The sequence below is a fragment of the Nelusetta ayraudi genome, unplaced genomic scaffold, assembly GCF_046127955.1.
Source record: "Nelusetta ayraudi isolate G7.1 ecotype Tasmania unplaced genomic scaffold, CSIRO-AGI_Nayr_v1 ptg000005l, whole genome shotgun sequence".
Lineage (NCBI taxonomy): Eukaryota > Metazoa > Chordata > Actinopteri > Tetraodontiformes > Monacanthidae > Nelusetta > Nelusetta ayraudi.
In genome coordinates, this window is record NW_027466055.1 from 2,919,930 (window position 1) to 2,944,037 (window position 24,108).

The 24,108-nt window shown below is 44.1% G+C and overlaps 1 protein-coding gene across 4 annotated transcripts in view; it reads right to left on the reverse strand.

Annotated features, from left to right (window-relative positions):
* Nucleotides 1-1,050: 1,050 nt before the first annotated feature.
* The window catches only part of pcdh17 (protocadherin 17), a 52,947-nt gene continuing 29,889 nt past the window's right edge, over nucleotides 1,051-24,108 (reverse strand). For all 4 annotated transcript variants that reach the window (XM_076049263.1, XM_076049255.1, XM_076049244.1 and 1 more), the window contains exon 5: nucleotides 1,051-6,100. In XM_076049263.1, the coding sequence (XP_075905378.1) occupies nucleotides 5,400-6,100 (701 nt within the window). In that variant the 3' untranslated portion in view covers nucleotides 1,051-5,399. The remainder of the gene's footprint in view (nucleotides 6,101-24,108) is intronic.

Consider the following 24,108-nt stretch of genomic DNA (forward strand, 5'->3'; position numbering starts at 1 on the left):
GGTGCATTTCAAGGTTCTGAAAATCCAGAACCATGTCCTCTGTGGTCCACGTGAAAATAAATTTGATCTGGTCCTCTTTGAAGTGCTAAATATTTCCAGCAGTAATTAATCGTGATGCCTCAGACATGCGCATTCTGGAAACCATAAAACACACACTTTTATGACATTTATGATATTAAATTCCTTTTATCACAGTCAAATGATTATGATATTCGACCTTATGCATTTTCACATTTTCCAGTGAAATGTGCCGGTTCATCGGACTTAATTTGTTATCTGTGTTGGTTTTGAGAAACACTCTACAGATGACCTATAAAACAAATAAAAAACACATGCTAGTGCTTTCTTCATAGATGAGCTCCCTCGAAATTCTTTGTGTTCGGTGGGTCTTGCATTGTCAAAAATGCCACATCTATTATCAACACTTTGGACCTGATTTACCAAAGGTTTGTGTGTGGACACTCACTACACACCTAATGACAAAGCTGATCTACTCGTGCCTAGGCAGTCTTAGTAGGTCACCTGCAACACTAAACCCATGAACAATCTTTTGATGTGCACACACCCCAGTAAAGCAGCTCTGTTTGTTTTTTGATTTTCTTTTCACAACCACACACACACAGTAAGAAAAACCTCCCAACCACCAAACTCAGATTAAATCCACAATCTGTTTCTGAGCTTCCGTAGAGACGATGTAATACAATATGGCTGCTTCCTTTCAAATGAGTTGCTCATTATTTATATTTAAATGCGTATTATTAGTAAAAGGATATATGCACTATATGCTAATATTGACATGGATAACATATAAAAGGCAGGCAGTTTTACGTTCCCCTTCCCTTTGAATGTTACCCACTGGACCAAAGAATGCAATAATATGAGCGAGTTCTGTCCTCTAGGGCAGAGATTACAAGAAAAAAACTGTCTGTACATATTGGGTGGGAGGACATAAAAAAATCTCATGTCTTAACTCATGTGAAGGGAGAAGTAAGATTAAAAAGAAAGATAAAGAAAGATCACCCCCCCCATCATAAAAAGATGAAAACAAACTTCATTAGTAATTGCTTTTTTATTTGATCTTTTCCTCATTTTTCAAGATAGATCACAATGAACACAGCCTTTAGACAATAGCATTTGAAATAATTCATACAAATGAGAAAGTCTCTGGTCTTTTCACCAGTTGCCCAGTGTAGCGTGGACGCTTATGCTATTAGTGTGGGCTTGAAAGGGGGGGGGAGGGGGAGTGAGGGTACGACACTGACGAACATTGGGTGCTTGTGTAAGCTAACCAAAATGGCATGTTGTCTCTTTGTGTGTGAAGCAGTGGCTGGCTGAGTCTGTGTGCACCTGCATCAGTGTGAGTCAGAGACCAGAGGCGGTTAGCCACATTCAACAAGGCCCTGTCCTCATTGCTCGCTAAAACCAGAGCGGTCTCAAGTGGGCCAAAAAAAATAAAAAATAAAATAAAAATAAACCCACTCTAGTTTTTAAGTATAATGCACTGCTCACATGTCACTCCAACAGTGTGCAGTTAAACAATAGCAAGCCTTGCATTATGCGCAATTTTCAACTGTGAGTTGACCTCAGCAGCAGACTCTGCTCTATTAGAGAGCAAATCGCCTGAGAGAGGGGGCATGGCTTTAAAAGAGTACTTTCATTTCACTGGACCCAGCTCATTTCCTGCCCACATCTTGCAAGCAAGCGCGCAGACAGTGGCCAGGCCAGGGTAACACCATTAGAGGGGACAGCACTTTTTTAATGTGCTGCAACTGTGACGGTGACTTGTTGATGCGACCGACCGGAGTTAAAACAGAGTCCTGTGGCCATTTCTACACTGGGTTTTCTTTTAATTAACGCTGGGAGTGAGCCGGTAGAGGTGTGAGCTGAAATTCAGTCTATGCAGCACAGCAAATATAAATTGAATAATAATAATAATAAAAATAATAAGTCATGGATTGTTTCTTCGAGCAATTAAAGGAATGAAAGACAATCAAACACCTGCATACACTCTCGCACTCACTAAAAAAAAAGAAAGCCTGCATAATCCAGCATGAAGACTGAGCACAATGAGATAAAGAGGAAATAAAGCATGACGAGAGGTGTGAAAGTGTCACATTATTCTGGGTAGTGTTTTGCTCTCAATTTCAGCCTTCACTTTACCATTAAGGGACTTTGCATTTAAATGAGAGGCTGTGTGCTGCACAAGTGTCAATGTGTTTTGTTTATGTGTTTGTGTGTGTGTGTGCAAAATAGCATTTTGTCACTAGGATCACAGCTGTGGAGCGCTTTGAACAGCATATTTACCAGTTTGTGCTGTTTGTACATCAGACTCTCTTGATTCATACGGATATCTTTCAAGAGATTACGGGGTTGATAAAAAAAAAAAAAACGGAAGAAATCTTATTTGTAAATAACCAAAACATTTTCTTCCTCTGTCATATCTTCCAAGCCCACTCAGAGACAAAAACCACTAGCATGTCAGGAGGAAAAGAGCAAGGCTAAACCTTAACCAAATCCCTCCCAGACGCACGAGAGGAGCAGAGCTATTAGCTACGTAGCTCCTCTGAGGCGAGGAAGCAAACAAATGAAAGAGCAGAAGTAGAAACATGGAAAGCGGGATACAAAAAGATGACAAGCAAGCAAAAGGATATTGTGCCAAAAACAAACCAAAGTCCAAACATGTACTTACAATGAAAAGAAGCAAGCCAGAACTAAAATACTAAAACACTGGGATATGATGCCTCGCGGATAAGATGTTTTTTTTGTTGTTGTTGTTTTTTTTCCCCTGTTTCAACTCAGCTCAGATTCTCTGTACAGCTAAAACTCTCCGGGAGCCACACGATTTCAAGTTACTGTTCCCTCTTATGGCAGCGTCTTACATAGATTTGGTGATTGTGGACATAGTCTTCAGAACAAATCTAGTCTAACAATAGCCTACTGTTCTGCTTATTTTAGTGTCAGAGAATATTAGAAAAGTATATCCCATTTTTTTAATAATATATTTCCGAAAGTGGCTGAAAGGTGCCAAAATTTTCAAAAATAAATGTCTCATTCTTTTCTTCTTCTTCTTTTTTTTTTTAAGAAAGCCTGAATGTGAGGCACCTGGTTGTATAAACCGTGTACCGAAAGAGCTAAGACATCAACATAACTTGAGAATTTCCGATGCCAGGTTTCTCTGCAAAACATGACAATTCTAACATGTATAGAGAAGGTTTACATACATAAACAGCACAGACTGTTGAAAAAGAACCCCGTTTGGTCCTTCATAGAAAATGCACATTCTGGTGGACCAGGGCTTCATAAGCAGTCACAAGCTCCACAGATACAATAAGCTCTCCGCAGAGACAGTAAGGCAGTTTTATGATCACCAAGGAAACCACTCCACCTTCCATATGGCAGGTTTCTTTTTTTGGAAAGAAAGTAAAAACACAATGCACCCAAGGAAAGCATACTAGTTATCGTAAAACTGAATAGCTGCCCTGTAAAAATCTGCTTAGTAAAAATAGTCGAACTGTTATCACTGTGGTTGTTGCTTTTTGTACTTGGGTTTTGAATTGTATTTCTAGGTCTGCTGGCTCATTTAAGCTTTCAACAATTATTGTAGGTGATCCTGCTGGATCTCAGGGTAAAAAGAGGCAACATCTCAAAAGCACTGAAGCCAGCCTGCAAAGATGCAGAGAGGAGGGAAAACACCGATAAAAAAACAGAAGAAAAACAACAACAAAAGAAAAAAGAACTAACTAAAGCAAACTCACAGAGTTCGACAGCTACTAAGGCAACTTTTGCCAAATACAATATAAGCCCATGTATATTGCAACACAACTATATATTAATTTAATAAAATACACAATAGAGCTTTGTACACAACATTTTGGCTCAAATGCACAGAAATTGCAGTAAAATCAATAAAAATATGTCTTTTTTTTATGTAAACACATCTAAACCGGGTACATTTACACATTTAATGATATTATGTATAGTGATTATGTGAAGGGACATTTTCTTGTTTGTTTATTTTTGGACATTTGTTTATTGGAAAAAAATGGCAGTGTCCTTCGCAATGTTTTTTTTTCTTTCTTTTCTTTAAATAAATTAATATCCCACTCTTGACCTTGACTTGAGGACACTTTGAAGCTGAGATTCCCTCATTTCTTCTTTTTTTTAATGAAAAGTTTAAATATTTTGTTAATATTTGGACACTATACATGGATTTCTACACATAATCATATAGATATCATCTTTTCACAGTTGAGGAAAAAAATGTCCCTTTTTATACAACTTGTGATTGCCTTAAGGCAGAGCCACACACATGATAATTCACTGTACACACGGGACTAGAAGCTGATGATGCTCATGTAGAAGACAATTACACAGATGACCAGTTTTGTGTGTGTGTGTGTAGGTGTGTGTGTGTGTGTGTGTGTGTGTGTGTGTGTGTGTGTGTGTGTGTGTGTGTGTGAGGGCATCAGAGCTTGTGCGTGTGTGGGCAAGGCGTGGTGCACACGGTGTGAAACTGGTGCATGTGGCTACACTGGCCGGCGACATGAATGTTTAAATAGGGGCGTGAGACAGACACACAAGTTACAAATGTGGCTACAAATGATGGGTGAAACATGGTTACACTGTTTATAATTCTCTTTTAGCACATCGACGACGCTTCTCCCGCCACCACCGTCTCCGCCGAACCACCGAGACGAAGCCCTGATTGCCCACAATCTCTTTTCAAAATGGATCCGTCACACGTCGAACAGCAACATTAAAGTCAGAACAGGTCAGGTCGTCTCGCGTGTTTTTCTGTCTTCCATTGTCCCGGATAGATTTTTTTTTTTCACTGCTCTTGCATCGATTGTCGTGTCTGACCATAAACAGTCTGTTTTTCGTTCAGTCTCTATGGCCATCACACATAACAGGAGTCAACCTACGTGTGTAGAAGTGTAGGGTTTTTACAAGAGACCATGGACGACACACTTTATGAGCTGGTGGGCACTTAGATAATAGCTTTGCGAGGTACCGGAGGCTTCAATCAGCCCCTGGAATTTCTTTAATAAAACAGAAACAAAAAGAGTTTTTAAATTCAGCAGAAACCGTTGGTTATCCAGGTCCTTATTATTTATATATTTTTTTGTTGGGAGGGATGTGAGCACCAGAGTAAGTGCCTGATAATAATCGTTCCCATTGTCTCTCCAGTGTCAGTACTTTTCAACAACAAATACAGTGAAAAAAAGCTCCAAAGAGCCACTTAACCTTTTTTTGATTTTGTTTTGGTAACAGTGACAGCATTGGTACAAGAGTTTTGGAATAACATTATATTCCTCACTCCGCCTCCGTGCTTCTTCTTCATTTTCATCTTCTTTTTATTTTTTTTCATTTTTTTTTTTTTTTTATTGCAGTCTTTTGGGTCACTTCCTGAGTGTGCCGGTGGCCTCACTTCCTCTGCAATCGTGCAGTAGTTTGTCGATGTCCCTCACCACCTGCTCGGCGTTCATTCTGTCGCGGCCGGCGTCCGGCTCCGCCTGCTCCAGGACTCCGCACTCCATTTCACCCGTCGCCTCCTGGCTGATCCTGGAGCGGGCCTCCGCCAGCATCTTGGCCACCGGGTCCGAGGGAGGCAAGGCCGGGTAGACCCCCTGCTCTCTGCTCTGCTTTGTGGGCGACAGGTACTGGCCGTCGGGGGGGCCGTAGTGGCCGGAGCAGGTAGCCGGAGGGGGTTTGCCCTCGGCTCCGTCCGCCGGGCTCTTCACAGCCGAGCAGGGCGACATGGTGGAGCAGCCTTTGGTGGGGCTGCCGGAGGCCGAGGGGACCTCCTGCAGCAGCGGGCTGAGGGCACGTTTGGCCTTCAGGTAGGGCTTGACGTTGGCCACCAGGATGGTGTGCTCGCGCCTCTCCTTCCCGAAGGTGCAGAAGGTTTTCTTGCCGTTGGGGTTGATGGTCTCGTAGGTCTCCGTCTCGGGCACAGTCTCCATGCCCGCCGGAACAAACACGTTGTTGCGGTAATCCACGCCCTCCGCCTGGTTCCCCCCGGCGGGGAACTGAGGCATCCAGCAGCGGTCAGAGTGGCCGAGCACGCGGCACTCCTCCGTGCAGTTCACGCAATCCTCATCTGCAGAGAGAGAGACACACAAAGGCAGGGTGTAAAAAAAAAGTAACGTATGAAACAAAAAGGCGCACAGATGTTCGCACTGCTGCCTCACAGCAAGAAGGTCGTGGGTTTGATTCCGGACCTCTCTGTGTGTGGACTTTGCATGTTCTTCCTGTGTCTGCGTGGGTTCTCCGGCTTCCTCCCAAACTCCCAAAAAAAGCATGCGAGGTGAATTGGAAACTCTAAATTGTCCGTAGGTGTGTATGTGAGTGCGAGTGGTTGTTCGTGTCTATGTGGCCCTGTGATGTACTGGCGACTTGTCCCGGGTGTCACCCTGCCTTCACCCTATGACAGATGGGAGAGGCTCCAAGCAGGCCCCCTTGACCCGGGGAAGAAGCGGGTATTGGAAACGGATGGATGGAAGAATCAAAAAGTGCGTACAGAGTAAAGAAAACGACGACAAAACCGAAAAAACCCAAACAAACCAAAAACACACGCAAGCAGTGAGGAGGGGAAAGCTGAAGTGTAAAAAGAGTTGGTGCCCCGAGTTAGGCGATAGAGAGCCCTTCCAAGTCTAATGAAATTATGCAAAAATAAGAAAAAAAGAAAAAGAGAAGAGCCAGATAAGATTTTTCCCCCCATGCCAAAATCCATTGCCACGCATACTTAAATGCACGAGCGCTAAAAACACCTCGTGGAGGTACTGGGGGACACCTCCTGGCAACATCCAAATCTCTGATCAAGGGGATGGCGCGGCGTACAGGAGGGCTGGAGGGAGGGAGGGGGGGGGGGGTTGAGGGGATGTGGGGATGGAGAAAACAGTTGGAGAAAAACAACAACGGTTGAGGTTTGGCAAAGGCGCAGCGCCGTTATCATAAATTCATGTCAGGGCGCTTTGAAGCTCTCCCCAGACAGGAGCGCCGTGCCAAACGGCTCGTGCTTCCTCGCCGCGTGTTTTTTTGCGCCTGTTTGCTTTGCGCGCTCCACGCCGTTGTGTGTGCACGCATGCGTGTGCGTGTGTATAAGAGTGCGACTGTGCGTTTCCCCCTCTTTCATCTCTATTCTGAAGCAAGCGCGCTGGTTGACTGCAGGAGTGTTCATGTGTGCGTTAAATAGATCCAGAACTTGCTTTAAAAATGATTGATGTCATAAAAAAATGAGGATATTGGCCCACATTGCTGTGAGAAGCAGAGATAATAAATATTGAGCATATGCTGTCCCTTAAGTGGGATTTATTTGTCTGATGGAATGAAATCAAAAAAAGACACAATCGACAAAAATAATTAATAATACATAAAAATAAAAATATATACACACCTGCCCTACGTGTACAGCCTTGTGTACATACAACACCACTCTATTGTTTAAATAATTCAATAATGCAGTAAGGATAGTACTGATAGTAATAACTGGTTTACAGGTTTTCACACCAAACTCACTAACTCGTTTTTTCACCAAGAGGAGAACATACAGGCTTCTCTCAAGTTTGCCATTCACAGGAGGGAAAATTGCTGGATTTGATTTCAACTGTCAAAAGTTTTTGCTTTGTTTCTGTGAGCCTTCTCGTGAACAGAGCCACGTCCAGAGCCTGCACAAGAGGCACTGCACTGAGCAACGAGACTGAACAGCTTCCGCTGTTACTCTCGATGCTACTGTCTGGCTGCGAAGAGGCAACATTAGTGGTAGAAGCTGTGCAGCCACCCCATCAAATCCATTACGTACGGGCCTCTACTAGAGACCAGAGGCGATAGTGCTGCTCCGGAGACCACAAACTTGGGACTAATACAATCTTTCGATGATGCAAATGAGTGAGCAAAGTGGCTGCGCTTGAGTGCACTTGGCCGGGCTTTCTCTCTCTCTCTCTCGCCGCCGTGCGGGTCAGCGGCCTCGAAATCCCCAGAGACTGGCCTTCTTAGGGCGCCCAGATGAGCTTAACACTTCACAAATGTTTGAAGTAGGCAAATAGAGGACAGCGTTGACATTTCCCATGTCGAGGCAGTCGTCCGAGGAGGAGGAGAATCAGATGAGCGGGAACACAGCGGCCAGACCAGTTTGAGATGGACGACGTCTAAACGGTGTGTGCACGGGCTGTGTGTGTGTGTGTGTGTGTGTGTGTGTGTGTGTGTGTGTGTGTGCGTGTGTGCGTGTGTGTGCGTGCGTGCGGAACAGCAACTCCAGATTTGAGTAAGAAAATATAAAGACGTCAAGGCACAAAGATGGATGACGCGGTCAAAAAGCTTGTACGTACATTAGGACAAACCTGAGTAGACTTTCCTTGCAAAACAACTCTATTACCGCAATCCATCACAAGTCCAGGCCGTAAACACCATGTGTACCCGAGCCTACCCAGCCGGGCAAGCTGAGCACATCGAGCGGCCGCCTTCCAGCCGCATTCCAAACGCACAATCGAGTTAGCCGCGGCGATATCGCCACGCTCTCGGAGGTGACTGTCCGCTCGCCACGCGCATATTAAAGCATCAATAATCCATGCAGACATATTTCCCTCTCTTCAGTCGGAAGGAAACCCTCTGATAGATTATTCATGTCTCGCCCCGCGCGTTCAACCTTGAGGCGTTCTCCTCATATCTATGGCTAACAATATGACATATGAGAGCGTGGGTGACATTCAGCCTCCTCGCGCCCCTCCCCCTCTTCATCATGGCTCTGAGATGGGCAACAGAAGCCTCCACCAAGGACAAATTTGCCTGCCATGATTTGGTTACAGTGGGGGGGCGGGTTGGGGTGTGGGGGGCTGGGGGGGGGGGGTGGTTGGGTTGTGCTCTGCCGCCGCCTCTACAGTTTCACTTATCAGCGCCGCGTCCGCTCGGAGATAAATTACACTGATAGATATGTTGAATCATTTTTCACCCTTTGATTTCCCGCCAAGTCAGTGCTTTCATGTGGCACGGTAATGGGTCACGCAATAAACGACTCCATTGATTGGGTCGTTAGGAAATAGAATTATACTGAGGATGGGATGACTTAATAGTGTCCACTTTATTTTCTTTGTTTGGATTTATTCCATGCATTGCAACCATTGCTCTTAGCTGCACAGTATCTCACTCTGATTCACAGACAAAACTCATTTAGATGTATCACAAAAAAAAAAATACAAATCTGATCTACTAGTTCAGGGTTTCTTACAGTGACTTTCTAACGTCTCATTGCTCAAGAGTGCCAAATGATGACGAAAGGGGGACACACAATGCAATGATGAACAATAGGATTTTAAATGACCCACTATAAATCGTGATGATAAACCTACTGGGAAATGAAAAGATAAGAAGAAAATACTTCAGCACAGTTCATAAGTAGAGTGGTGCTCTGATTTGTCAGGAGGCCGGCGGGATGGATGTTTGTATCCTTCCACCCCTATTGCAGACACTTGATCTGAATCCCTGATTGAAATGGGATACTTATTACATCTCTAGCGCGGACAAAAAAGTCTAATTAACTCTGTGCGCTCTTTTGTGTTTGTGAATGCCTTTTTTAACAGAGACCAGCCTGAGCTATCTCACTACCTCTAGCGGGGTTAATTGCTTTGCCTTCGGCTAAAAAAAATAAAAAAAGAAGGGTATCAGTGAATTAGATAAGACAGGCGTATACTATGGCTGCGAGTTTAATGCTATTTAATGCTCAGCAAATGAAACAGATAGACCTAAAAGCTCCCAATGACACACATATCTAACACACAAGGAACTAGTGGAAGTTCCTAAAAGGAAAAGGAAATGATTTTAGTTCTCGAGTTTGTGGCGAAACTATTTTGTCCGAATAATTTGCTATTTCGTTTGAAATGTAAAAATGGGTCGCTGATCCTTTGAAAATGACAATTTTCAGAAAACATTTATTACTGATGATTTATGGAAGTGAAAAAATCATTGTGGACCATTAAGGAAGCACAGTGCAAGGAGCAGCATTCAACCCAGAGAAAAACACAATAAAACAATAGACCACTGCCTATTTAGAACAACAATGTCCAATTCAGAAAGATAATGACTACTTGTCATTTCCTAATATCTGCTAGATAATATTTGATGAGGCAAAGCTAAGTTCTCAATAAAGTTATATTTCTGTCGGATCTTATTCTTTATTGTTTCGTTTTAGTGAATTCAGAACAGGAATTTGTTACTGTTATCACTGTAACACTGTAACACTGATGGATGAATAACATGACATAAAAAAACTTAAAATTAAGATTTTTTTTATTTTTTTTAATAAAAACTTCAACCCATGGCCATGTGTTTGGCTGTGGCAGTCTTAGAGAGCGACCATCCAGAAAACATTCTCCTCCTCCTCCTCCCAGATTTTTTCACTCAGCTCTCGGTAAGGGTGCACTAAGGACGAAGCGTGTGAAGTGTAAAAGTGTGCCTTGTGAATCAGTGTGAATAATAAAGCACGGTGTTTCTCCCCCTTTTTTTTTATTTCCCTAAACACCCTTTCCTCTCTCCAGACAGCTGCCCTCGCGGCCCAACATGCCTATCCCTCTTCGCTTTATTACCCAGGCCCTGTGATTAATGTCCCCCTGTCACGCAGCGTGCTTCCCGGGAAGGCATAGGGGTGTTGGGCGGACACAACTGTACGTGCGGGTGAATGTGGGAGTGAGCTGCGTTCTCAGCCTCGCACGGTTTGAGCTCTGTTCAACATGAAGACGTGGGAACGCAGAGGGCAGCGATCCCATACATGAGCCGTGGTGCTCGTTAAGGTTCATGTCTTTTTAAGGGCTTTCTCCTGGAACATTAAATATTCTAGACTTCCGAATGTCATGAAAGAATTTCAAAGATTATGTAAAAAAAAATACCTGGAATGTTTTGAATGTGGAATTAATTTCACAGCGGTTACAAGTCAACCAAAATGTTGAGATTTGCTATTCAACATCTCAACGAAAAGGTAAAAAAACGAAATAAACAAATGAATAGAACTCATCATGAAATTTGCCATTAAAAAGTATTCTTTTTAATGGCCTCAAGGTCAGTTTATTACTGACGCAACAAAAAAGGAACTTGACAAAATGTGCTCATTGAAGCAAAGCCGAAGCGCAACTCGTCGAAAAGAAAAAAAAAAAAAGAAAAAAAAAATCACAAAAAGTTTCACCTGACGCTTCACTGTGTGAATTGCGGGGCAGTGACAGTGCGGGCTGCCGTTGCTGCTGCAACCACCTGCCGCAAGAAACATGCCGGAACTTGATGATGAAATCAATACATTCATCAGATTGAAGAAACAAGTTGAGATTCGCTGGGGCCTGGAAACCTGGTTGAACAGCCCAGGGTGCGAGATCTAGGATCACCTCCTGATGGAGAACGCGCAACTGAAGATAAATGGACATTTATTATTAATGTTATTATTGTTATTATTATTATTATTAATAATAATAATAATAATAATAATTGTTTGTGCAGCGACATATATTATTTGTATGTTAATTATATCTATGGAAAGATGCCATCAGACTGGGAGGCAGAGTGACCTGTCCCACTGACTGCAGCGTTTTCACCGCGACGTTCCTCACTCGTTAGCGCTCGCACGTCAAAGATCACAGCAGCAGTGACGGCGTCGGTGGTCGTCACACGTTTTCACACCTTCCTTAAATCAGCAGCCGAGTCCCGGAATTAGAATTACAGCCGCCGCCGAGGAGGAAAAATTAGACAGTGGCAAAATTTCAACAGATGTTTTCCGATAATCAGGACGAAACACCTGTAACCTTAAAACGCCACGACTCAAGGAAACCTTTGGAAAACACAAATCACACAACACAACACAACACAAAGTTCTGAATTGAATATGAGGAAAACCAACTAAAAGCACAGCTGGAACGAAGAGGAGGGAAGCTTGTGTGTCTGCCGCGTTTGCCGAGGTTTGTACTTTTGTGTTGTGGCAGCGACTCTCTCACCCGCCGGAGGTGGACAGGAGGAGCGGCAGCTGACGGAGCTGCGGCGAGCAGCTGCCACAGGCCGCGGCTGCACCTGTTCACCTCAGCCAGCTCGCAGTGCATGTGTGTGTGTGTGTGTGTGTCATTGTGTCTTTAATCTCTTTGCCCGCACTGCACTGATAGACTGCCCAGCTGATCCATGCAAAACCCCACAACCCCCTCTGAACCCGCCCGCCACCGAATCCATCCTGCAATCAGGCCAATCAGTGGTGACTGAAAAAAACCCAATGATGGCGCAGATGAGAGCGTCTCCCAGCTGGAGGGGGGGGAAAGAGGTTGGGGGGGGGGGGTAGGAATGTTTTGTAAACATCTTGTGACATCTCAGGTGTGGAGCTGAGTCGGCAGGAGCGGCTGGGCGGGAGGAATTTCAAAACTCTGAGTCTGTGTGAGTGAAGCGCAGTAGACGTTTGTCAGACTGTGTGTGATGGTAAATGTATCTAATCACGTTAGAATAAATAGATTTAAAAAAATACATGAATAAATAAACAAATGCTCTTTTGTGTGGCTGGGCGCAACGTTAAGTACAGTACAGTAAATCGAAAGAAACTATCAACTACTGAGAGGCTATGATTCTCTTGATTGTCATTGTTCATTGCTATTCATCAGCGTCAGTTAATGCCTTTGTGAAAAAGGCAATAATGGAAAAAGCAACAACAAAAACTCGGATTTCTTTTTTTTTTTTTTTCCTTGGGCAGACAAATTATCACCGTCAAGAAAAAAAGAGTTTCAAAACAAAGGAAATCGCAAAACAAATAAGAAAAAGAAAATGCTGGCATATTTTGTGTGGTGGAAATATCGACGTCGCTCCGGTTTGACTGCTTTTATATTGTTGTTGTGTCAAACAGACATGTGCTGGGAAAACAGGTTGCTAATACAGTTGGCAAGTGTGTTTTGGCAACACAGGCTCAACATGTTGCTGTGCGCTGGTCTTCTTTATCAAACGGCTGTTTGTGTTTCACCACACCTGTGTTTTGCTCGACCATTCAAGTCTTAAAAAGTAAAACTCTGCCGACTGTGACAATTAAATCCCATTTTTGCAGCGTTTCTTCTTTGTAGCGTTTATTTGTTCTGTTTTTGTTTTTGCAGGGAAGCAATACATGGTGGAGCCTGCAATAAGGATAAGTATTGTGGCTCTACATAAATAAATGGAACTCCATACTATTCTTAAGTGAAAAATCATTGGTTAAAATTTGTTATCGTAATTGAAGTTTGGCTGGGGATAGTTGGCTGTCGTTTCGTGGAATGATACTGGAGTCGTGGGGGGCCGGGGTTAGCACAATGACGGGTACATTTTCTCCGGCAGCAACAGCTTTAATGACAATTGGAAGCTGAAGAATGCGGACTGCGTGGCAGGAAGTGCTCTGTGGCCGCGGTGGGAGATGCCTGTTGGCTGGGCGTCTTTGCAGAGACGGAATCAAGGACACGTATCTGAGGATCAAACGCGTCCGCACTCGAGGCGGTTTCCCCTCCTCGCAAAACTGCAACGCCCATCGTCAGCTAATGCCTGGCTAAGCAGTTCAAAGAATACCTCGCGGACAAAGTGTTTATGCAGGGGAGAGAAAGCGAGAGGATTAAAACCCAAGGGGAGGGGGAGGAAGAGGAAGGGGAGGGGGAGGTGGAGGAAGAGGAGGAGGAGAAGCATAAGCTGGTACTCAAACAAAAACAGACGCACAAAACCTAATCAATGATGAGCAAGCAGGGTGCCGCGTGCTGTGGGTGTCCAGAGAGGTCTGTGGGCGCATCCGGACCGCCACGTTCAGCTTCTCAAATTGTGCTTCCCTTTGAACACAACAGCGATATTTCTAAAATGTCGACAAAGCACAATTGCAAATTGGAAATGTTTCCACTGAATGGTGTGAAGCCGGTAAGCCGTAATTCTCGTCAAATCTCGAGGATGGAGGGACAAAACATTTTGCGTTTTGGAGCAGCTATTTCCGTTGTCACTGCCGCTGTTATCATTAGGAGACAAAAATATTCCGTCTCCTCCTCCGTCCAAACATAGCACGCCATTCTCACTTGAAGTGAACTGGTCACGTGACCCCATACGTCACATCCGCTGACGTGTAAATAATAAAGGGTTTCCATGACACTTTTGCGATCTGAAAAATCACCTCGTGGGAGCGTCAAAACCTTGTTTTTAATTGCGATATTTAGGATTTGCGCAATTTTAGGGCTAATGGAAATGCAGCTACAGTCCTAAGGAACTTGAAAACACAAACTCGTTAGATAGTTTTGTTTGGCCCTGACCTGTGTCGGCGGTTGTCTGTCGGCTTGTTTTTCTCGAGATAGAGCAGATTAAACCAAACCTGTTTTGTTTGTTCTACCTTGAGTTTTCTTTCTTTCCTTTAATAGTTCTAATTAAACACGAGCCATTAAAACAAACAGACTCCCCTCATGCTTCTGCGCATTTTTACAACGTGGGGTTTCGCTTTCATTCCCAGCAAAAGCCCTCGTGGCACCTGGTATCATATCAATTATCAAAGGTTTTCACCAGCTCTAATTGTGAGTGAAGGCTGGCCTTGAGACGGCGGTGACAGCCCGAGACACTGTTTCTATTATCTGCTGACAATGAAACCTCGAGGCTGCGTGTAGGGGAGGGGTCGGTGGTGGCGAGAGTATCAGCTTCAAACAAACAGATATTAAACAGTGATGAACGGCCATGGGAAGGTGTCCAAGGCCGAAAAGCGCTGAGAAGAGGAAAACCAATGTTTATCTGTAACCACATCTGTGACGTGTGACAACACGACTCAGGAGGGGGAAGAAGAGAAAAAAAAATTCCCACCGCTGCACTTGAGCATTTTTTTTTCTCACCATTTGATCATTTGAACATTTTCGCTGTAAAGGACGCAACTGGGGAGCAAGAGAAAACGGCGGTGTTGATAAAAGTGCATTTTTTTGTGTGTGTGTTTTGTGCAAACAGTAGTTCCTGACATTCACTTTTCAAAGACGGCAGAGGCACTGGATGAATGCTGAATTGTTACGTGAGGCAGATTGTCGCCTCAGACAATCAACAGCCCTCAGCTGCCTCTCTGACCTGTCACTTAAGACCTAATATAATTCCATTTTCCTCTGACCGTATCTCACTCTTGCAGGTTGCTAACTATTTTTTTCCATCCCTCGTCCTCAAGCGCTGTAGTGACTTAAAAATCACAACAGAATAGCTTTGGGCATCTGGGATTCTTCAGTCGGTACATTTGCAGCACCGTCTGCCCCAAATATATCCAAGCTGCCCTGCGTCTGATCAGCCCATCTTTTATTGATACTAGCCAATGTGCTGTTTTCAACCTGTTTCTGTTTTAAACAAAGACTTCAACAGTCCTTTGTAATTGTTCATAACATGATTCCAAACTTACTGGTTTTACTTGTTTTTTTTGAAGGGGTAAATGCTTAAAGGGGCTGGAGAACACTCGACAGTGGGACTGCCTGTTTAGAATTTAAGCCAATGAAAAACTTTGAATACAGGGTTTTCTAGTCTATTTTTTTCTTTTCAGTTTTTTTCTTTTCGAGCTCATGCAGTCGCTCCCTGTAGCAATTTCTCATCGCACCTGGGAAACGACAACTGAAGCCGAGAGCAGCTCATACCCAGCTGGCGTTGTGGGATTTGGCTTAAACTCCACCAACACATGGGTCAACAACTGAAACAACTTTACACTCAACTTTATAAAGTTAAGCATCCTCACACGCCAGCAACCAAGACAGCGAAGGGGAGAGAGGTAGAAGTGTTAACCTTGGGACAAAACTTTGCAAAGTTTGACTGGCCATTCTGATTGGCCAGTCGGCCTTTATCAACCAAGGCCAATTATCAGTCCAGGCATCACCAATTCACAAGGTATTAGGTTTAGGCTAGGATAGATATTAGCAGAGAACAACTTATCTTTTCTGCTGTCATGACACCAATCAATCAGTGTCCCTAAAATAATACATTCATACATTTCATTTTCAAATTTAATAAAACTACAGAAAAAAATGAAATAAAGGGTCTGTGACCCACATTATAAGAAGGATTGGAGTAGTTTCTTCGAAGTGCATTGCGGCACCAACAGCAGTGGCTCGAATGTCAGATAAGGTTGTGGTGCACAGTCCTGCAGTCCAAATCATATTACTATGTTGGGCAGCAGGATTCTGGTTCGAGCATGAGAATTCAGATCTGATCTACTCAATACAGCCTCCTCAAGAATGTAAGGGGACACGCGGAGAGCCATCCAACACTTCCAAAAAGAAGCAGTAGGTGATATTCAGCTCATCAGAATTCAGGGAAAAAAGCTTTGATAACTAAAACTAACACTAAAACTTTCCAAATAAATGAAATTTACATGCATTCAGTTGCCTCAATTTAACCCTCTACACCTGGACGACTGAGAACCATCAGATGTTTATATGGAATCTTATAGCATCAAAATGCAAAGTTATGTGGGTTGATTATCTCAACAAAATGAATAAAGAAAAAGTAAAACTAATTTAAAAAAAAGTTTTTTATTAATTATTTATTATTTTTTAAATTAATTATTTATTAATTTATTAATTATTAACAGTATTTCTTTTCAATGTTATTTCATATCTGTTAAGGTCTAATAGCAGCTTGTTGTTTGGCCTACATCTAAAATGGGAATGTGTGTTCTCCCCTGTGCCAGGCAGTCTGCGGCAGACACGTCAGCGCAGACAAACAAAGAGGGAAAGAAAAGCCACAGGTCAATAGAGTGCTCCAACCTTTACCTGGATGGATGTGGAGGATAGTAAAGAGAAAGGCAATGAGACAAGGAGGAGACTTATTAAGGGATGAGGCGAGAAGCGTGGTGAATCAGTGCTAATCCTTTGTTTCCTCTAAGCCTGTGTAATTAGGACATGGGGGATTGCACCGTGACAGGGGATGCTTCTGGACTGCCTCACTTTTGATTATTTCTTTTCTATTTAGCCTTGGTTTATGGCAGTTTGTCGTCTAAATATAGCACGCTCTGGCCTGTTGTTTCACTCGTGTGTGTGTGTGTGTGTGTGTGTGTGTGTGTGTGTGTGTGTGTGTGTGTGTGTGTGTGTGTATGTACACTCCGGCGTGTTCGCCGACAGAGTCCGTCTGGCCTGTGCCTTTTATTCTATTTACCTAGCACAACTTGCTTTGCATGATTGTGTACACACGCATGCGCGCGCACACACACACACACACACACACACACACACACACACACACACACACACACACTACCTAGGAACAAACACAAGTGTGAGGGATTCTTCGAACGGCAGAGCCCATAGCGGGAGTGCACAGTGTGGAGCAGACGTGAGACTTAAGAGGCTGATCAGCACCCCTCTCTGCCTGTTAATAGCCTTAATCTACTTCCCTCCCCCAGATGACAGAGAGAGGAAAGTTGCCTCGGCCCATTTAGAGAGCCAGTGTGCACAAGAAGAAAAGGCCGAGACAAAGGAAGGGAAAGACAATGGCAGGAAGAAAGAGGAAGAGGCAGGGCATTTTAAAAATTAAGCTGAGGGAATTTATGAGTCACAAGTTCATTGTAGAAACCCCATTTCTATCCAAGAAGAAAAAAAGGCCTTTAAACCACAACCATTAAGAAAGGAAAAGCAAAAAAAAAAAAAAAGACCGTTACTACCGATCTGCAGGGCGGTCTTCTTTTTTTAAGCGCTTTGGCCCAAGCAGAATTTCAACATTTTCGCCGCGGACGCTGCCGGGATGCTGCTTCTAATGCTCACAGAATATGACGCCTTTTCTTGAGCGGATTAGATTCAGTGCATGAGATGAGGTACTGCGGCCCTGCCTTTACAGCCCATCAAAAAAATGAAGGGGAAAAAAAAAAAAAACAACAAACGAGGACAAAACCATTTAGCAGTGTGAAGTCTTCATTCAGTCAATCCGTACAATAACAGGATCCACCAGGCATCATGCAATCCCGTCACATTTGCTGAATTAATTCACTGTCTTTTATTCTCGCTTTCTCTCGCTGCCTCTCAGGCTCCGTTTCAAACAAAGGGATTTCAACAACTCAGGGTGTCATGGCTTTATGCAAATAATCATTCCCATGTGTACCGCTTTAGCAGGATTAGGGAGAGTACTTCTCATTTCTTCCCTTCTCAACAGAACCATCACTGTAATAACGCATCCACTGGCACAGTCCCACCAGTACCATTGGCCTTTAGGTCTTTGAACACTAATGGCAGCGTTAATTAATGCCACAGGATTCCCAACACATCAGGGACAATGTGCTTTGACAAATCAGTTTCATCAAATAGGAACTGTGCCAGCCAAGCATGGCGAAACCTGTCATTTATTTTACACTCCCATGTGGTAAAGAGCCCCTTGAAAGCATGTGTAGTACCAGTAGTAGTGAACAAATCAGACTTGGTACAATCAGTTCAGACAGGAGTGAGAGTTGGTGAGGTAGGTGACCAGCTGAGCACAGGCGGACCTGTAATTCCCTTTGCAAATGTGTTTGTTCTGCATGTGGGTCTGCTATTCACTGCATTTGCAACGTGGGTCGCAGGACTAAAGCCATCCGAGCTAAATGCAGCCATGGATCTTGTGTGGGGTGAGCTTTAGGCGATTCCTGGCTGCTTGTTGCGCTGCCTTCATCACACGCTTCACTCCCCCTGGTTGTACGTCTACCCAATTGCACGCAGAGGCAGTTTTGTCTGTTGGCACTGCCTGCTGAAATGAAACAGAAAGGAAAAGGAACCCAACCAATTCTCAATGCTGCGAATTAATCCGGCTAGTCTGTTCCTGTTAAACCGGAATGAACTGTGGTGTTCAATATCAACTCTTGCCCAAGTCAGACAGCAGTGGAGATGAACACGTCCACTAAGAAAGTGTTTCATTTTGAGGTATTTTTTTTTATTGTGAAAATTCAATCCAGCTCTGATAAAGCTGCCACCACAGCAGCATCTACGCTAATACTTTTACCAGCTTCTTCTAACTGGTAGGAGTCGTCTCGTCTTGCTTCTGTCACAACTGTACCTCTTATGTATGTCCTGCTTCTTCAGCCTTGAGTGAAACTGAATGGCGATTAAATCATGAAATATTAAGAAAAATTAATTATTATTCAATTAAATTATTTTAGAAGCATTAAAATATGATGGCCTTTTCTCTTTTGTGATTGAGAGGGTAGCTCACAAGTTTATTGACACACTCAATTGAGCTTTGGGAACAACTCTTTGCAAGGAAAAGTTTGACTATTCACCAGAAACATATCTGCTGTGTAAGTTGATTTACTTGGACTTTTCATCTATCAGTCCAACAGAGAATATTGGGGATATAAGATCAATCCACTGGTTTGTTTTCGTTAGAGACAAAGCATTAGCCGCTCTCTTAGTCTAACCCAGTGCTGAAATTTAAACACAATTCCTTCAAAAACCCAACCAGAGTGTTATTATTTTACATAACTCAATCAAATCATATTATTATTTAGTGGCCGACCTAAACTAAAGTGATGCTGATGAGGTGAACCAGGAAAAACGCTGGCAAGACAAGTTAAAAGGAAACCTCTGAAGGCCAACTGTGGCTAAAGGTCTGGATATGGTAGAAATTGGTATGGAAGCCATGGTAACAGCCACGGCCAGATGGAGTGGACAAGGGTTGGGGAAGGAGAGGTGGGGAGGAAAAGAGCAGTAAGAATCTTAAATGTGCAACAAGAGACCAAGCTGACATGCTGGATCTCCTCCTTCTGGGATCTTTCTTTCTTCTTTTTTTAACATGTCACTCCCTGTTGGAAATCACTCATTAACTGTGTCAAACACAAATCCATCAAGATCCTGATTGCAAGACAGAAGGTTGCGGAGAGTGACGAAAACACCAATTTGGCAAGTGTGAACGTGCCAGTAAGGCATAATGCAGTCCAAGGAGAACCCGTGAAAAATTAATAGGTTTCAAAGGGAATCTGCCAAAGGGTTCTAAAAAAAAAGAGAGAGAGAGAGAGAGAGAGAAATATACGAGAAAATAACGGAAAACGGCAGATAAATAAAATATACAAAAATAAAAGTAAAAAAATGTAAAAAGAATGTGACGTGGCGTCAGTGACTGGCTGACAAACATGTCAGGGACCCAGCCACCCCGACCGATGGCTATTTGCTGCTCACCAATAGGGATTCATCCCCCACAGCCTGCCAAACACTCCTGACACTAATATGTGCAAAACGAAGACTGTACACTTTAGCACGAAGGCATCTGATCAATTGTGCCAATGAACAGCAGTGCAGCTCCCCAACAGATATTGGCTGGATGCTGAACAGAGGTTAAGTGGGGAAAGGTGGAGAGGTGTGTGTGTGAGTGTGTGTGTGTCTCGATGGTGGTGTTGGCTTTCTCAGCCCAGGGGCCTAACGCATTTAGAGAACTAACTGACACACTTTGGGCTGTATGAGCAGCGGCGAGCCTGTGCCAAGCCTCTCCTCTATTTCTGCTGCTACCCTGCGCCACCCCCCGCCCCCTCCTCCCTCCTCCCTCCTTTCACTGTCTGTCTGTCACTGCAATCTCTGTGAGAATGAGGAATAGGGGAATATGCAGAGTGTTTGGGAAACATCTCTTTAGCATCGATGTTTCCTGTTTCCAAATTTGGTGTTATTGGTGCCAGTCTAGACTCTCTCTCTCTCTCTCTCTCTCTCTCTCTCTCTCTCTCTCTCTCTCTCTCTCTCTCTCTCTCTCTCTCTCTCTCTCTCTCTCTCTCTCTCTCTCTCTCTCTCTCTCTCTCTCTCTCTCTCTCTCTCTCTCTCTCTCTCTCTCTCTCTCTCTCTCTCTCTCTCTCTCTCTCTCTCTCTCTCTCTCTCTCTCTCGACAAGCATGATTAGGTTAAAAAGAAACCAATGGAAATCCAATGGCGGTCTATCAGCCATCCGCATCAGGTGGGATAATCGTTCCAAATAGAGATGTGTTTTCCATTTTACTGTGTTATTTATATCGTGTCGGCTCCCTTCATTTCATTTCACTTGAGACTGGAAACTGCTGGGTCACAAACATGAGGCTTAAAAGAAACACAAAAACAGGTCGAGCTCAACAAAAAGACACGCACAGATACAACTGCGATGACGTGAGAAGACGGAAACCCGGCGGACCCTGTGACAAATGCATGCACTGAATTTGGACTCCTCTCAGTCTGTGCTGCCCTATTCTACACGGGGGTTTAAGATTAAGGTCAAAGATTAGAAGGCTTACACAAGATAAGAATGGGATTAAAAGAGCTCAGAGATGTAAAATTACAGATCAAAGAGCTGGCAGAAAGAAAAAAAACAACACCTGAATTGTAAACAAACTCATAAGACGGCAGCCACCTGTCCTGCTGGACGGTCCCAGCGTGGTGGGGGGTGAAAACCAGACAACGTGTTCCTGACAAGGGAAAACGAAGTGAATATTCTTGAGGCAGCATCCAATATTCCAGAGTGGGATTCAGCAGCACATCAAAGGCTGCCTCTGCAGCAAGTCTGTTAGATTTGGGATTAATGGACTCCAGAGGGGCCTAGACAGAGACACACATGCGCGTCCATGTGCACGTGCACCTACACACAAACACGTACACAAAAACACACAAAATCCTCTATTATAACTCTGTCCGATGAGATTCACAAACCCAAGGCCTGCGATGCAGCGCACGCCATCTATTCTGGTCGCGCGGTGGAGTCACCACTGCAGTGCTATACTGCGTTCCATCATGACGCAAGTCGGTGAAGGCAGCTGGTGTCACTTCCTGACTTTCGAGCAAATTTCAGAGGAGCGCCTCAGTGCAGGTGGTGCAAGATTTCCATGAATGCCGTGCAAACCACTTCGAAGCATGTCAATTAGATCGTCTAGGCTACTTCTTTATTTTGCTTGGCAAATTAATGGGTCACATGGCTGGACACACACACACACACACATACACACACAAGCATGCATGCATACTTGCACACGCAACCGTAAGTTGCCTGCAAGCGCTGGCAAGTTCATGCAAATGAGAAAAATGCAAAAGAGGACGAGGAGTGCAGCTGCCACGCAGCCATGCAGTTTTAAGGAAAACACACCCCTCAAAAAACAACAACGATAAATCTACTTTATTTATTCTTGACTGACAGACAAGACAGCCTCATCCCAACCCTGGTTGCCTTTCCACTCCAGTGGTCAGGCTCTCCCCCATTCTACTTCATACCGGGCCTCCTCCCACCCCACCCCCACCCCTCCTGCATCCCGTGCCCTCTGGGCTGAAACCACAGGTGCAGGCAAATGCAAAACCCACTGGGTGGAAAATGCTCGTCGACAGCATTCTGGTGTGTTTGTGATTGGTCAGTGAACAATGAGGGAGTTTCCTGAACCACTTGTCGTGCTGATGAAACAGCTGGACACCAACACCAGACACAGATCAGGGTGGGAAGTGACCATGTGGAACAACGGGGAACTTTAAACTAAAATGGGATTTCAGCTGGAGCTTAAGCTCACTGTCACTTCACAACCTGTTAAGTCAGTCAGAAGAAGAAAGAAAGAAGTCATGACGGGAAACAAAAGCTCTGGCGGCGCTATTTTCCTCCAATGATTTTATTTTTTCCTTTTTCATGACGATTCACACTGTAATTGAGTGTGAAATAATGCACGCTGGGACTTTAACTGCCTCTTAATAATACGTTTAGAGTCTTTATACATTAATTTATATTCACCGCCTTAATTTAGCAGCTCTGAGCGCACAAAGAAAAATATGGCAATCAACTGTTCTTTGACAGTCCAATGTCGTTGCTTGGATACACTGCGAGCAAAAAGACTTGAGTTTTCCATCGCTTGCTAAATCACTTGGTGGCTCTGCTGACAGCAGCCGAGAAGCACGTTCATGCGCCAACCAGCATCACACCCCCCAACCCCCTCTATCCCCCACCGCTCACACACCCCTATCCCCTACCCCGAACATCCTGAGCAGCATTATCACAATCTGGGGAGCCAGATTATCCCTCGGCTCAAAACTTCATCCTCTTTCATTCCCACTTGACCAACACCCAGATATCCCACTTGTTAATCAAGGCAGATTTCAGTCACTTCCTGGGACAGATGGACAACTGTTTTCAAAACACCACCTTCCCCCCTACCCCCCCACCCCTCGTTCCCCTACACCCTCCCACACACACACACACACACCAGAATACCCCTTAATGGCAACAATCTCACCATGATTTCTAAGGAAAATTCAGAATTTCAGAAACTTTTCCTGAGGAAAAAAAAAATGGATTGATGATTGATGCTGAGCAAAGATGCTGAACAAGTAGAGCTTTCTTCAAACCGGATATTGAGCAATACAATGATAAATTCCACAACTCCATGAACCTATTTTAACAATAAAACCCTACACAGCTGGAACGCATTCAACTGTCCACATCCATGTGTCCTGAATTTTAATAAAGGGGAACCAAGGGAGGGAGCGCACACATCCACAAGCGCGAGATCCATGGCGATCCATCACACTCAGTTGTTTACACTAAAAAGCCTTGCTAAATCTCCATAATAGATCTTGGTTGTGGTTTGAGGTGGGCTGTTGAGGTCAGCTGTTAATTGGCTGCTGGTAATTACAGATGCATCTTAAGCTTGCTGACACTGTCCGCTGGGCTTTGTAGACGTGCAACTAATGGGCCGCAGAGAATACTGCCACGTACGGAAACATCAGCCACAACTCGCTCATGCATATCCAAGCCACAATTAAAAGTCAGAAGCCAGGCTAACCTGGTTTTCGCACTCTGTTGAAGCCACTCTTTGCATTATCAGTGTTACACACTTTGGATTTATTTCAGGAAGACAGTTTTGCCGGCTTCACACCCCTTCATTTACACTGCAAACTCGTCATTTCCATCAGTTCCTGTATCATTTGCCTGCAGCGAAGCGGCTGTTTCTTCCACTGCACGTGGGGCTGCGTCCCCCCCAGGGGAGGAAAAGGCAACGTGGGGACAATTGCCGTCAGCCCATTAAAACTGCGCTGGACTTGCAATTCCTCAAGGTATTGCCATGTGACAGTTTAATTAACCAAGGCTCTTATCTTAATTTAGCAGGATCAAAAAGCAACAAACTGAGGTTATCTGGACAGAACACTCCCAGACTCCTTGCAATCCTTGCATAACCCACCATGGCACACTTGTGCCATGCACGCACGTCTCCTTCCATCTCTGG